General features: G+C 37.6%; 1 protein-coding gene across 10 annotated transcripts in view; it reads right to left on the bottom strand.

Moving 5' to 3' along the window:
* Positions 1-16,205, bottom strand: part of LOC148220354 (ATP-dependent chromatin remodeler CHD1-like) — a 98,544-nt gene that overhangs the window by 39,364 nt on the left and 42,975 nt on the right. For 9 of the 10 annotated variants that reach the window (XM_088155464.1, XM_088155462.1, XM_088155461.1 and 6 more), the window contains 11 exons: positions 14,303-14,452; positions 13,750-14,003; positions 7,785-8,010; positions 6,803-6,903; positions 6,369-6,547; positions 5,699-5,826; positions 5,393-5,609; positions 4,692-4,781; positions 3,225-3,415; positions 1,827-2,015; positions 1,491-1,653 (listed from right to left, as the gene is read on the bottom strand). In XM_088155464.1, coding sequence (XP_088011590.1) covers positions 1,491-1,653; positions 1,827-2,015; positions 3,225-3,415; positions 4,692-4,781; positions 5,393-5,609; positions 5,699-5,826; positions 6,369-6,547; positions 6,803-6,903; positions 7,785-8,010; positions 13,750-14,003; positions 14,303-14,452 — 1,888 coding nt within the window. Of the gene's footprint in view, positions 1-1,490; positions 1,654-1,826; positions 2,016-3,224; positions 3,416-4,691; positions 4,782-5,392; positions 5,610-5,698; positions 5,827-6,368; positions 6,548-6,802; positions 6,904-7,784; positions 8,011-13,749; positions 14,004-14,302; positions 14,453-14,822; positions 14,974-16,205 lie in introns of those variants that run through there. The other variant, XM_088155460.1, reaches the window with a different exon arrangement.

Raw genomic sequence — 16,205 nt, 5'->3', positions numbered from 1 at the left:
GTCCTGATCTTGTAAAAACTCATTATAAAAGCTTTAAGTGTTCTAACTGAAATCAGCAGGGGTACTGACTAGCATGTTTTTCAAATAAATGCATTTCTCAGCTCCAGCTCATAAAACAGCATCTTAACATTTCATTAAAATGTTAAGAAAATATACCGTGCTATGAGTTAGAGCAGTTACAGTGTAGACTCAAATTCTCTTCCACCAAATAAACAATGAGACTACCTGACTATCTTAGCACTACTTATTCCTCACTTTCTGTCTTTTGAACATTGCTACTTGATCCTCTAAGTGTTTTTAAACATTGCCTAATCATTCAAGTTTTTCTGGCAAGATACATGTGAGAGGAATTCTGTTAATAGAAGTCAACATGCTTTAGCTGGGTTACAATGTTCAACCTTCTCAGCTCCAGTTGAAACAATTAGAACAGAAACTCAGGTGGCATGCTGAATTTAATGTTGAAATCATTAGGCCTCTAGCTGAAGAGGCTCAAAATAGAATTTTGGGGAATAAAAAAATTGGGAGTTGGGTGCTTTTATTCTTTATGCCAGAAATGAGAAGGATGTATCATTCATAATTAGAGCTAACAAAGCTTATTCAGATGAGCCAAGGAAATAATTGTTACAAGTATGCAATTATTAGCAATAATGGCTGAATGGTTCTAATGAGATTAATTATAAATTTAAGTAGTTAGAGTATGCCAAGTTGCAAACATCCTTTAGCTTTGAGAAGCATTTTATAATATAAAGTAGCTTATGCAGTGACAACTTATGATTTCAATCAAGTAGTTTTGGGAAAGTTTCTACATTATAAACTTCAAAGTTTACAGAAAAAAACCCTTGATCTTTCAAAACATTTATGGTGTTATAAACTGCATCAATTATAACAGTCTTTTTATTTGTTGCTGTGGTTTTCAACAGTTTTAGTACAAAGATTAGTTAACCTTTACAAAAACCCAAACTATAAACCCACAACACAATCACAGACCATCTTTGGTAGTGATGCTATAATTGCTTTCATTTATAACAACAAAACAACTAGACTAAGCTTAAAGAGATTCAGCAGATTACTTTCTGCTTTCACATGGATTGTTGGTATACCACTGCCAGTCACATACATTTGCATTTATATTCAATTTATCTGTTTATTTAACTGCTTTATTTTATTCTGGGCTTAAAATAGGTCTTCAGTTTATTTAGTTTGAAAATGCAGACTATTTCAAACTATTTCCTTTTTATTTTGATCATAATTCAAGCCAAGGATATTTTATTTAGTATTGATCTCTCTTTTATTCAGTTCCAGTTAAGAAACAAACAGAAAGGTAATCAAGTCACTTACCTGTAAAACCCAGGATGGACATTTGATAGAGAACTCGGTCTTTCTTAACATAATTTAATAAGAACAAATAAATTGACAGAACACTATAAAATTATTGCATGCATATTAGAGATGTAAAATCACTCAAAATTTTTTTTAAAAAAAGGTATTACCTGTAAGGCTTCCTGTTTATTATAGAATTCATTATCATCTGGTGGTTTAATTAGGTAGCAATGGTTACAGCACTTCTTGAGTTCCATCATAATGTTCAAAAAGCCCGAGGTACTGCCTTTTGAACCTTTACTCAGGGCTTTATAATTCCTGGTTAAAATCCACCTATGATACAGAATGTGCACAATGGAAGTAATTTCTAACCATTTATGGAAATATGAAGGATGTAAGCTCTCAAAATATCAGTTAAAATTGCATTATGAAAACTATTACACTTTAGTAATTTTTATACAGAGATGTCATTAAAATAGCAGGAATTAAAAAGTGTCATTACTTACTTGTAATATTGCTTCTGCAATGCACTCATTTCCATCCTCAAAATTTGTTCAACCTTAGCAGGTAAAGACTTTTCTACATCTTTTTTAACTCTTCTGAGTAAAAATGGTTCAAGTTCTTTGTGAAGACTTGCATAACCGAACTCTCTCCCTTTGCCATGCTCGTCTTCAAAATCTTCCCAGGAAGAAAACCTTCAACATAGAAAGAATAAAGGTAAAATAATGACATACCATGAACACAGACACACAAAGACCATAAATATACCATGTACACAAACACAAATGGACGTCTTCACTACTCTCATCTGTTTTATTAAATAAGTTTCTGAGTTTGCATCTCACAAAAAATTCCAAATATTTTGTCTGCAAATAGGAGAATGGAAATTAACAAACTTTTGCAGAATGAAAATTCAAAATTAACTCCTGAATTTTAATTTCTTCAGTGAAAACACATTTTACTTTTCTGCATGGAAACACAGGTAGAAGGATATAGAAATTCAATTATATTTCTCAAGAGCAGCATGAAAAAGTAGTTGTATAGCAAGAGGAAGTGCAAGAGAATGGACCACATACTTTTTGCAGCTTGTATGGACTAGCTGAAATGTGATTATCCTCTGATATGTGCTAACAGACTAAGAGAATGCACTTTGTGATCAAATGAAGAATAGGTGCCAGACAACAAACTTAGTGGCTTTGTTCGTAAGGTTCTGAAGAAGTCAATGCAATGCATAGCACCGAAATTAATTGGAGCTACAATGTTTTGTATTTACAAGATATTTGAAAGGAAGATGTTCTCTTATTTATTCCAAATATAAACAAAGGTCAGTATAGAATAATGTCAGCATAGTAAACCTATTCTATGCAAATCATAAGGCCAAACTGGCTGCCTGAATCATAGAATCATGGAATGTCCTCAGTTGGAAGAAACCCACAAAGATCATCAAAGTCCAACTCCTGGCCTTGCACAGGACTACCCCAAGAATCACACCACGTGCCTGAATGAATTACTGGATGTTGGGCATTGTGGTTTTCATTCATGGTACTAACACAGAAAAGATGACATCCTCAGCTCCATTCTATTTCCCTATAGCAAATTCATATGATTTTCCTTTTAAATTAAGATGAAGCATGTTTTCAAGGTTCTGAGCCATATATCAATCCATCCTTTTTCTGAACTGCCAAAACAGATAAAGTGACAGCTGATACCAAAACAATTTATCCAGAGCAGCATGAAAAATACGTGCATCCATTTTATAAAAAATATTAAAACTATTTCACAATGAAATTCTTTGAGTCTTCAATCACTACAATACTTGACCATAAGAAACTTGACCACAAAAGAAACCAAAAAAAACCAAAAAACCCCTCAACACCAACAAACCCCCCCATCACATTCCTTACTTTTCTGGCATGATGAAGTGCAGCAAAGACCAAAGCTCTTTAAGGGAGTTTTGCAGAGGGGTTCCAGTAATAAGAAGACGATGATTAGACTTAAAGTCTATTAAAGTCTTGTACAGAAGGGAATCATCATTTTTTAAACGATGAGCTTCATCAACTCCTATAAATACCCAATTCAGACCACCAAGGAATGACTTCAAGAAATTGGGGGGAGGGGAAGACATTATACAAGTTAATATATTATGCAATGTCTGACATTTTACATGAGGTTATATATACACCATCACTCCTTTTATTTTAATAAAAAGGACACCTATATGTTTTTAGTATTAATTAGGGGTTTTATGTTTGCTAGATTCAACAAAAGGCTATGCAGGCATCCCAAGATTAAAAAGAACGTATAAACCAAGTTTATACTTGGGGTAAGGAAGAAGACAAAAAGCTGATCTATAAATTTTCAATTGACAAAAAACCCCCAACAAAAATCCACTATTGACTCTCTTCTTTTCAGCATGTATAAAAAAATTGAACAGAAAGTCAGCAAGCAGAAGTTTTTTATAATTATCATATGCTGTTAGGATTAATAACAACTTTATATGCTACCATCATGAAGAGAGTAGTAATATAAATATATGTAATACTGCACACACAAATATAAAGAAAAAACACGAGATTTCAGAGTTGTGAATCAGAGGGCTTTGGAGCTATGGACTGGTTTGTTTTTCCAGTTCTTGGATGACTAACAGGAATGTAGAGATTTTGAGATGCAAAGAAATTACTAGAGCAATGTTGTTGCCAGATTAAGAATTGTTTGCAGCTGGTGGGTTAATATAATGCTTATTCTTCAAAAAAAATCGGCCTATGGAACCACACAATGCTTATTCTATAGGAAGAAGAGCTGGAAAGCAACCAGCCCAGTTGTGCCAACTTTTACTAGTTCACCAGGCAGTCAGATATGACAGAGAGCCCCAGAACAGAACACATGCATAAACATGTTCATATGTTAGAATTTGGGGAAATGATTATCATATGTCTCTTTCTTCTGGGAAAACCTATGAATATATATGTAAACTATAGCATATAAACAGGAAGTTTCCTGTACTTAGCATGTATTTCAGAGGAGATATCCCCTCATGCATTCAGCCAAATAAAGAATGTCTGCTTCTTCATGATACATTGGTGTTAAGGAGTTTTATTTTTACGGATTTTTGGTAACAATGTGAAGCACAAGCAAACTGAAGAAAAATAAGTTTTACCCACTTGATATGTGGGTTAAGGGAGGGAGCAGAAAGTCTAACCACAGATACATAAAATCTAAAAGTGCTTAAAGAAAATAACCTTCATACTTCCAAGAGTAAATCTGTCATACTCTCCCATCCATTTAACAGCCCAGTACCCAAATATGTGCCAACTCAAAAGGAATTTTACATTGTACAAATTATTTGTATCTCCCTGAAGAAGCGTCATTACCTTATCCTTCAGCAAAATTTCATAAGTTGTTAGAAGTATATTAAATTTTAATCGCTTGGTCTGTGGATGCATCCATTCATGAGTTCTTATCTACAAGAAGAATCAAGCAAACTATAAGCTAGAGAAAAATGGTCTTATTGATCAGGATGACTTCAGGTACTATAGCAATATAGATGTTAAGTGACATACAAGAATCTGATCATGAAAAAGGAACATAACATGCGAAGTTTTTTTCTTAAAGTTATTAAACAGTGGTGGTGGGGTGTTGTTAGCTTTTGTTTGGTTGGGGGTTTTTTTGTGTATTTCTTTGTGTGTTATGGGTTTTTGTTTGGGTTTTTTGTTTGTTTTTAAACTTTAATGGATAAGGTTCCTTATATTCTTCCTTTCAGAAAACAAATTATGTCTGTTTGGCTTAAATATTTATTTTATGCACCTAAATAATCGCATGACAAAAGACAATTTATTTTCAAATGTAAGGTTGCATTTTTAATCCTTTTTATTATTAAGCAAGAATGAAATTTTTCACATTCATTCCTATCAGATCAAAATTTATGCTTTTAATTTGCATTTTAACCATATGCAATGTTTCAAATAATTATTTGCTCATTTCGAATCAAAATATTGGAGATTAGCATAAGACAGGAACTTGAAGTGAGTCTTATTTATCATTAATATTTCCAATGATACAAAGAAATACTCACCATATTTCTGCTAGTTATATCTCCTAAGTAAACCACAGCATTCATCTGAGGAGCCCAAGTTTGAATCTCTCTTTGCCAAGATGTCAAGGTAGAAAGTGGCACGACTAGCAAGAAAGGCCCATACAGTTGATGTTCATGAAACAGGTAGTTCAGAAAAGAAATAGTTTGTATTGTTTTACCCAGACCCATTTCATCTGCAAGAATACAACTATTCCCTCTAAAAAACAAACAAACAAACAAACAAACAAACAGAATTTATAAATGCTTTCAAGTTAAAACCATCAAGACTAATTTAAGACTACTTACTTGCACCATGAGTGGGCAAGCCAGTTCAGTCCATTTAACTGATAATCTCTTAACTCTAAACCTTCATGTCCTCCAATATAAGATGGTTGTTTCTTTAGTGCAACAAACCTCGGCCTCTGTTTTAGAATCTGTCAAAAGCAAATTGAGCATCAGTCCTACTACTAAGTGAAGTTACCAAAATATCTTCTTATAGAAACAAAGAAGCAGCAGGATTCTGTTTGGTCACCAAGTCTAGTCTTTATTCATGGCAAACATCTAGGCCATATAACAATATCCACCCATTTGCAAGCTAAAATTAGTTTGCTGATCTAAATTCCACAACAAAAGTGACAAGAACTCATTCACAAAGGTTACTTTTAAAACAAATAAAGTAACAATTCTATATTTGAAATAAAATAAAATAAGTAGGAGTAAATATAGAATCATAGAATGGGTTTGATTTGAAGGGACCTTAAAGAACATCTAGTTCCAATCTCCCTGCCATGGGCAGGGATATCAAAGTCTATTCTTAATAGTAATATTTCCTACATATATAAATACAGCTATCACTATTACTGTTCTGGACAGCATTCAAAAATATTTGATAATATGTATTTTTGAATGCATAAAATAGATCAGTTTTTAAAAAAATTATTGCAGCTGTATAAATCCATTGAAATTACACACTCACCTTGCAGTCCTTAAATGGAGTAGTCTTGGATTGGTTTCTGCTAAAATACTCATCAATACATGTCTGAAATTTTTTGGCAATGAGAGCACCATCTTCCCAGCTACACTCTGAGTAAGGCAGACCTTGCCATTTGCAATAGTAATCTGGATAACCAGCTGCTGATTTCTGATTTGAATGAGCTGCAGAAACGCATCAGAGATACCAGATCAGTATTTTCTTTCTGTATTTTAAAAAAGCACTCATTTTAGGTGATAAGAAAACATGAACTAGTTTCACAGCAAAGACAGTATGATAAATTTTCATCAAATATTTGGTTTTGCCTTAAGCTGCTAGGGATATTAATAACCTAAATTTCTTAATTATAAATTCAACATGCAAGCAATAAACTTGTAATATTCTCAACACTGTTTTCTATCTGGAAGTTTGTCACGTACCAATTATCCTCTCCACTATTTGATACTGTTTATGTAGATCATCTGTAAGTTCCTGCTGGCAGTTATAATATTCCACATCTTCTGGAGAAGCATTTTTCAGCCTGAAAAGGGAATTCATTTGCAGCATTTACTACATTGTCCAGTTCTAAAACTAAGAAAATCTGGCAATTTTAAAGTTCTGAATGTAAGCACCATAGGAATGCTGCTTAAAGAGCTTCTTTGGAGAAGCTACAACTCTGGAATTCCTGCTATAAAAGTGTTGCATCTGGCCTAGGTACATTATCACTGATGACTGAGGAAGCTTACAGAGAAATTACTATCAGCTACATCTTATATTAGTCATGCAGATAATTTACAATATCTGTTCTCAATACAGTTAGTGTACTTCATACAGCATTTTCACAGAATAGCACTGATGGTTCACTATAAGAATCTATCGTATGAGTCGCTAAAAATTCCACCACTGTTCATAGATTATATTAAACATACTAATAAACTGGAATACCATAACATAGCACTAAAATGTAAGGATTTTTTTCATTTCTTGGTTCTGAGGCTTTGACAGAAGTTTGAGACAAGAAAACTAAATGCTGTAATGTTTTGAGTGCTTTAGTCATTTCTGCTAATCTCTGCAGCAATTCCCAATGAACTCTGATCAAAGTAAAATCAATGACAAAATTAGTGAAAGTTAAGATTTAAAACAAAACCAGAAAACCCACCACCTATCTTGTTAAAACTTCATTTATAACACACATGTTAAAATCTAGGTGCAGAAGCTGCTTCCTTAAAGCCCTGATTTTACAAGATGTGTGAGTATTGTCACTTGCTCAAGTAAAGTTGGTGTGCTCAGAATCTTACAGGATCATAAGGTGTTAGGAAAGCTTCAACTTTAAAGCTTTTGTCTTCCTGTTGTACAGGCACTTAAAAATATCTGTATTGTTACAAAAATATCCAACATGAAAATCGTTATAAAAATACTCACCAACGTTTTGTTTCCTGATCCTTTTTCTTGTAGTTGTCCAGTTTCTTCATTCCTTTAACATTTTGTTGCTTCAGTGTTTCCTCAGTTTCCCATGTATTATGGATGTGTGACCAGCCTTTCCATTTAATAAGATACTGTATTTCTCCTGGTTCCTTTGACTTTTCAAACCCAGTATTTGGGTCACCATCTGCCTCAACTGCATAGATGGTGGTTGCAGCACCAGTGGCTAATAAAGAAACCACACCATAAGGCTTGATGCACTGCCATAAATTAACCAGTAAAAAAAACACACTGCAGAAAGCAATTTGTTATGCTCTTATATGAAGATACAACTTGATTAATTATTTCTCCAATGCTTATTTCAGTCTTCTTATTTGAAGAATTATGATGTAGCTATATTAACATATGAACAAGTATACCAACAAGATTAAAATAAAAGCAAACAAAAAACACTGCATCTAACCTACAGTATCTCTTCTCATGAGAATTTTCTTAGCAGTCCTAGTCTTTCTAATGATGATGAGAGAATGCTTCACTAACAATGCTTGCTGTCGTCTTTACTATGTCCTTCTCATCTCTGAGAATATAGCAATGTTGGGAATTGTGCTTAATCAGCCTTGAGACTTCAATAGCCCACTATTCAATTATTACTATGGATGCCATAAATAAAATTTACAGAATCAAAGAATGGTTGAGGTTGGATGGGACTTCTGGAGGTCATTGGTCCAACCTCTATGCTCAAACAAGGTCACCTAGAACCAGTTGCCCAAGACCATGTCCAGATAGCTTCTGAATATCTCCAAGGAGGGAAACTCCACCACCTCTCTGGACAACTCCAACATGCAAACTGGTAACAACAGATGAGTAGAAGGATGAGGTACTCAACACTTTTTTTTCCTGAGTCAAGGCAGAAACTGAGGAGGCAAAGTCTCTCCCATTGTAAGTGAAGATCAGGTTCGAGACCAGCTGAGGAATCTGAACATAAATAAGTCTTTGGGACCTGATGAGATGTACCCCAGAGTCCTGAGGGAATTGACTGATGTAGTTGCCAAGCCACTCTCCATGATATTCAAAAAATCATAGCAGTTGGGTGAAGTCCCAGGTAACTGGAAAAAGGGAAACATTGCACCCATCTTTAAAAAGGATAGAAAGGAGGACCCTGGAAATTACTGACCTGTCAACCTCACCTCTGTGCCTCAGAAGATCACAGAACAGATCCTCCTAGAAGCTGTGCTAAGACACATGAAGGACAGGGACGTGATTTGGGACAGCCAGCACTGCTTCACAAAGGGCAAGTCCTGCCTGACCAACCTAGTGGCCTTCTATGATGGAGTGACTCCATCAGGGGACAAGGGAAGGGCTACAGATGTCATTTATCTGGACTTCTGTACAGACTTTGACACGGTCCCCTGCAACATCCTTCTCTCTAAGTTGGACTATTTCATGGATAAGGAATTGGCTCCATGTCCAGATGATCAGTGACGAGTGGTATCCCTCAGGGGTCCATATTGAGACTAATGTTATTTAATATCTTCAGCAATGACATAGATGAAGTGATTGAGTGCACCCTCAGCAAGTTTGCAGACAACACCAAGTTGAGTGGTGCCATTGACAAACCTGAAGGATGGGATGCCATCCAGAGTGACCTGCACAAGCTCAAGAAGTGGGCCCATGGGAACCTCATGAGGTTCAACAAGGCCAAGTACAAGGTCTGGCACCTGGGTTGAGGCAATATCTGGTATCAATACAGGCTAGGAGATGAAGGGATTGAGAGCAGCCCTGTGGAGAAGGACATGGGAGTACCAGTAGATAAAAGGCTGGACATGAGCCAGCAATGTGCTATCAGAACCCAAAAAGCCAAGCATATCCTGGGCTGCATCAAAAGAAGCATGGCCAACAGGTTGAGGGAGGTGATTCTGCCCCTCTACTCCCCGCTGGTGATACCTCACCTGGAGTACTGTGTCCAGTTCTGGAGTCCTCAGAACACAAAATACATAGACCTGTTGGAGCATGTCCAGAAGAGGGTCATGAAAAGCATCAGAGGGCTGGCTGGAGCACCTCTCCTATGATGACAGGCTGAGATAGTTGGGGTTGTTCAGCATGGATAAGACTCTACCTTATTGTGGTCTTTCAATACTTAAAGGGGACTTATAAAAAAGATGGGGACAAACTTTTTAGTAGGGCATTCTGCTTTTGGCTGGGATAGAATCTTCTTTATAGTAGCCAGTATGGGGCTATGTTTTGAATTTGTGATAGAAACAGTATTGATATATCAGGGATGTTTTAGTTATTGCTGAGCAGGGCTTACACAGAGTCAAGGCCTTTGCTGCTTCCCACACCACCCCACCAGGGAGTAGGCTGTGGGTGCACAAGATGTTGGGAGAGGTGGTTTGTCTTCCCAAGTAACCATTATGCATGATGGGCCCCTGCTTTCCTGGCTATGGCTGAACATCTGCCTGCCAATGGAAAGTAGTGAATGAATTGCTTGTTGTGCTTTGCTTATGTGTGCAGTTTTTGTTTTCCCTATTAAACTGTCTTTACCTCAACCCATGAATTTTCTCACCTTTTTTATTTTTCTGATACTCTCCCCCATCCCACAGGGGAAAGTGAGTGAGCAGCTGTGTGGGGCTTAGTTGCATAGGGCGTGTTGCCATAGGACAAGAGGTAATGGTTTTAAACTAAAAGAAGGGAGATTCAGACTAGATATAAGGAAGAAATTTTTTATTACAAGAGTGGTGAAACACTGGCATGAGTTGCCCAAAGAGGTGGTGGATGCCTCATCCCTGGAAACATTCAAGGTCAGGTTGAACAAGGCTAGGAGCAACATTAACTAGTTGAAGATGTCCCTGCTCATTGCAGGGGGATTGGAGTAGATGAACTTTGAAGGTCTTTTCCAACCCAAACCGTTCTATGATTCTATGACATTTGCTTTCTTCCAGTCCTCAGGCACTTCTCCCAGTTGCCATGATCAAAAATTATTGAGTGCCCTTGCAGTGACATCTGCCAGGTCCCTCAGTATTCATGGGTGCATTCCATCAGGGCCCATGGACTTATGTATGTCCAGTTTGCCTAAGTATTCCCTGGCCTGATCATCTTCCACCAAGGGTACATATTCCTTGCTCCAGATTTCCCTCCCTGATATCGGGGACCAGGGATTCCTGAAGAGTGGTCTTGATAGTAAAGACTGAGATGAATAAAGCATTCAGTACCTCAGCCTTTTCCATGCCCTGTGTTATCCTGTCATTCAGTAGTATGCCCATATTTTCCTTAGCCTTCCTTTTGTCACCTATAGAGAGGCCTTTGTTGCTGTCCTTGACAACCCTTGCCAGATTCAATTCCAAGTGGACTTTGGCTTTCCTAACTGTCTCCGCATGCTTCGATAGAGTCTCTGTATTCCACTTTCCCTATACCTACTCTTTGATTTTGAGTTTTGCCAAGATCTCCTTGTTTATCTATGAAGGCCTACTGGCAATTTTGCCTGACTTCCTGCTCTTTGGGATGGGCTGCTCTTGAACTATTTCTCCCTAAACTCATTTTACTACTCCCCCCCTCCCCATCTTCAGAATCTTATGTGGGGTAATTTTTAATTAAATACACTCAGTATTACAGCTGAAGCACACTAGCAGCAAGAAACAGGCTGTGGTAGGTTGACTTGGGAAGAAGAAACTCAGAGAAAAGTTCTCTCTAAGGGAGCTTCCTCTGTGGGGGCTGGGACACCTTCAACAACCAATGGGAGAAAGTTAGTTCGCTCCATGAACACACATTTTGAAGGAGGTAATCCAGAACTGAGTCTTTGTCTTTCCGGTGGCTGAGCAGGTAACATCAACCCGAGCTTCTCCCTCCCCCATGCGGGGGGGGGAGGCTCAGGAGGCCGCTTGGGCCCCGTTTGCAAACAAGGGGACCCGATGGCCGGGAGGAGGAAAGGCTCCTTGATAAGACCTTTATGGCTTCCTCCTCCACGGGCCTGTGGCTCTGGGGTGGGGGGCCCAGTTCCCGCTGCTGTTGGACGGGCCAGGCCTGCCCAGCCCCCACGCGGCCTGGGGAGGCAGCTGGGCCCTGTCTGGGAAGCAGGGGTGGCCATGAGCAGTCTGGGGCTGCAGCCCAGCCCCAGAAAGGCCGATTGACACCTCAGCCGCCCCCCCCAGCGTGGCCTGAGCCTGGCCCAACTCTTGTAGTTGTGTTAAACTTTAACTCTTTAGTGCTCAGATAAGATTTGCAAAACCTCCGGCCTTCCTTTGAATATGAAAGAGAATAAGAAGATTTCTGAAGTCAATGACACAAGAGCTAAGTTTTAGATGGAAGGAGAACGAGGAGATGCTGTCAAGATGGCTGAAAATCTTTTTGTAAAATTATAGGGATGAACTGATGTACTGAATATTCCTATAAACCATGGAAAAAGACATGGGGGGATGGAGATGTTCCATTTGATAGATGATTTGACCAAAAAGCACCTGTGTTGAGAATCTTTTGCCCCGAGGAAAGAAGGGGATCTCAGTTTTCTGAGGATGAAGCATGAACAGAGAGAAAGGAGATGGAAAAAACCTTTTCTGTGGAACATTTCATTCTTAAAAGTAATACCCCATGAGACAGACATGGCCCACATCTACAGCTTTGGGAAGGCTGTGGAGTTGGGAGGAGTGTCACGATTGCAGGTCCGGGCGGATGCAAATCGTGAAAAATGAAACCACGAGAGGACTGTTTTCTTCCTTCTTGTGGAAAAATCCCTACAGCTTTAACAAGAAGAGGCTTCTCTCTCCGGAAGTGAACTGAAAAAGACTAAATTGGCAACTGACCAAAGTATTTGTTGTATGTTTGTTTTGTTGTTATGAAGGTTGGGAGAGGGAAGGAAGGAGTGGTCTGAAAAAAATCTTATTCTGAATTTGTTTCCCCCCCCCTTTGTTTGTGTAGTTAATATTTTTTTTTATACTCTCTTAAGTTTTAGGCCTGCCTTGCTCTTTTGATCCTGGTTCTGTCTCACAACAGAAAATGAGTTTATTTAAATTGGCAAATCAAAACGAAGACAGAATTTGGTGCATTGGCCAGGAAACAAAATTAAACCAAGACACAGGCTCATTTCTGTGAGGAGAGCCAAATAAGTGGATCTAACCAGATGCAGAGGACAGATATAGAAACAGAGCATTGCAATAGTAAAAGGCATGAAAATATAAGAAGCCTAGTCCAAAAGGCTTTTAACACAGCGGTGACACTGTGCATTAGAATAAGGGGCTAGAGTAAGAATACACTGGGAAAACTAAGAAGCAACACACAAGCAGGACATCTCCTCAGCTGCTGGAAATATGAAACCCCTACCATCATCCATAAAATTAGTTCTAGAAATGCACATGCAAGCACACCACTGAAATTTATATTCCACCATCCATTGCACTGTATTGGGACTATTTGAAAAGAAATAAGTGAAATCACAATCTCAATGGTTCAGCCTTCCTAACATAATCCTTCATCATTCAGGCTACTGGTTAGCTCTCGTATTCATTCTATTTTCTCTTCACCCTCCTGTATAGAGTTTATACCTATCAAATATCAATAAACTGTACAAATAGCAATGTAACAGTATGTTATGCATTTAAACGATATTCCACTTCATTTTTTCTCTTTCACAGAATATTCTGAGTTGGAAGGGACCTACAAGGATCATCAAGTCCAACTCCTGGCCCATCCCCAAGAGTCACACCATGTGCCTCAGAGTATAGTCCAAACACTTCTTGAGTTCTGTCAAGCTTGGTTCTGTGACCACTTCTTTAGTTACTTAAGTTCTTCTATGTTTTATTTTATAAGGCTTACAAAAGAAACATCCTTATGAGTATGAAAAACAAAATAAGATTACTTTCTGGTACTTTAAAACTTCTTTACAAACATCACAGGTTACCTACAGCTGAGAATAATTGCTGTTGACATTTCACCACAATGCAGTGCAGCATCTTAAGAACACTGATAACAAAATTACCTCCTTTTCGGCCAATTCGACTATCCATAAACTTCTCTATAGTTTCAAATTCATCTTCTTCAGGCTGTGGGACATCTTCTCCACAAACTTCCAACAAGTCGTCAGAATCTGTCTTGGTTTCTTCAGCTTCTTTGTAACTAACATTTACTGTTGCCTGGCGACGAGATCCTCTCTTGTCATAGTCATCATCGTCCGATGAATCAAGCTGCCTCTTTTTCTGTCCTGCAATCTTTTTGCCACTTTTTGGCTCAATTCTTGAATGCAATAAGATACAACACAACAGTAGAGTTTCAACATGGACAACTATAAGCCTTCTGTATTTGTTTCTGAATACATGTTTTTCATGACTGCTCAGTTACACCAATTTCAGTTGGAGCAGAGAGGAAAGAGGTATTCAGCACAAACCACTGGTATAATAACATCTTTTGTAAATTAAAAAAAGTCTACAAGTTCTGTAATAAATATTAATGTTTTCATTTGCCTGTATAGTAGTACAGTACTTGATTACAAATTCGAAATATACCAAAGTAGCTAAAATGCAAGACCTCCTTACCTGCTTGGAGGTTTCCGGCTTTTGACTTTGTTTTCTGGCTCATAGTCAGATTCACTATCTTCACAACTGCTTTTCTCTCTATCTTCCTCTGATTCAGAACCAGAACTAGTTCCTGATACTGACCCTGACCCAGACATTTGCCAGTCTTCACTGTACATATTGAGAAACAAAATAGTAACTCACATTAGTTTTCTGGGGGGGTTGTTTTGTTTTTAAAACAAGCATTCACCACAGGCTTGCTGCTTTAATTTCAACATTCTTCACAGAAATAAAAATGCTATAATAGTCATTTCAGCTGGAATGACAGAAAATTATCATGGATGGATAACAGGTAAAAATATAAAGTAGCTTCAAAGGGAATTGAATTCTGTTATCAAGAGACAGACATAAAGAACAAATTGAACTAAAAATATGTATTTCTGTATAAAATACAGCTTTAATAACTGAGTTATTTTCACATGAATAAACCCAACATCCTTAATAACTTTAGTTGGAAAGATATATATTTACTAGAACTTACCTATGCACGTCATAAAAACCATAACATTATAAATTGCAGAATCCAAAATTCTCTAATAGCTATATCTCTTGTGCCTCATGTGAATAATTAGCAATTTCAGCACAGGAACAAAAAATAATACAGAATCAGACTGAGAAACACACAGAAAGACTTCAACCATGGCAATCAGAGGCACTGGCTCCCAAAAGCCCCAGCTGAGCTTCCAATTCAGTGCTTAACACTTATGTAAGATATTATGAGTAAGCCACTTGTGACTCCCAGTGGCCATATCTCTGTTCTGCTTAGCTGAGATATTCTACTTTGCAAGAGGAAAGATGTACACACTGATCAACAGTATCTTACCTCAGACTCCGTACAGAGAAATTTAACCTTAATTGCTTGGGTGGGGGTGGAAGAAAAATCTGGCATGCATTTTTGAAAGATTGCTAAATCTTTATACTACTATTACCAGTCTTAGGGGGTCTTTGACGAAGACAATCAAATAGTACTAATGTCCTTCAAAAGTGAAATATTACTCAAAGACCTTTTCATTCCATTTCAGATGAGAAAACCTAAGAATCTGTGACATTACTTTCAATTAAATATGCAGTGGTCCTCAAATTACATTTTTATTGTGGTGAATACATCTGTGTGTCTTGGAAATACTACAGAATCATCTGTCTCCTTAAAAGATCTTTTCTGTAAGATGTAAATTTAAAAAACCACCCAAACAACAACCTGTCTCTCCAATAAAAACAGAAAAAAATCCACCGCAAACCAACCAACTCCCGTACCCCTCTGCAAATATACAACTTGTATTTATGTGGAGATATAGACAACATATAGAACACCACACTCTGTATGGCTTGGATCTTGTACTAAGTTTATATATAGAAATCAGCTCTGCATGTCAGATAACAGCTGCAAACATACTTGTTCAAAACAGGTATAAATCAAAATTGAAGCACTGGATATATGGGGTTATTTGGTTACTAGTTTCTAAACTATCTTTCATGAAACAGATTATGTTATTAGGTTTAATCACATTCTTAAGTAACTGTCCTGGGGTACAATGCAAAAATGTGTATTCTATCACCATCTGTTGAAATGTGGGAGGGGTGGTGATCCTTATCTCTGTGGGAGACATCTTCTGCTGATGTGCCATCTGATAAAATCAGGGGGATGGTCATCGTTATCTTTTCACAACCCATCCTTCCTCCAGAAGATATATTCTGTTAATGGGCCATTAAGTCCTATTGTATGACTGATAAGATTACATCATCCCATTGGGAGATGCCCCAGCCAGGGGCAGGAGCCAAGCCTTTCCTACCTAGGTAAAAAAACTGGGGTTTGGAACACCAAGACAGCCCTTTCTACTGGATCCCAGAGGAAAGTCAGACCTTT

Source organism: Sturnus vulgaris, chromosome W (assembly GCF_052056855.1).
Source record: "Sturnus vulgaris isolate bStuVul1 chromosome W, bStuVul1.hap1, whole genome shotgun sequence".
Classification (NCBI taxonomy): Eukaryota; Metazoa; Chordata; class Aves; order Passeriformes; family Sturnidae; genus Sturnus; species Sturnus vulgaris.
The sequence above is the reverse complement of the archived record's forward strand: the minus strand, read 5'-3'. Positions and strand labels throughout refer to the sequence as shown.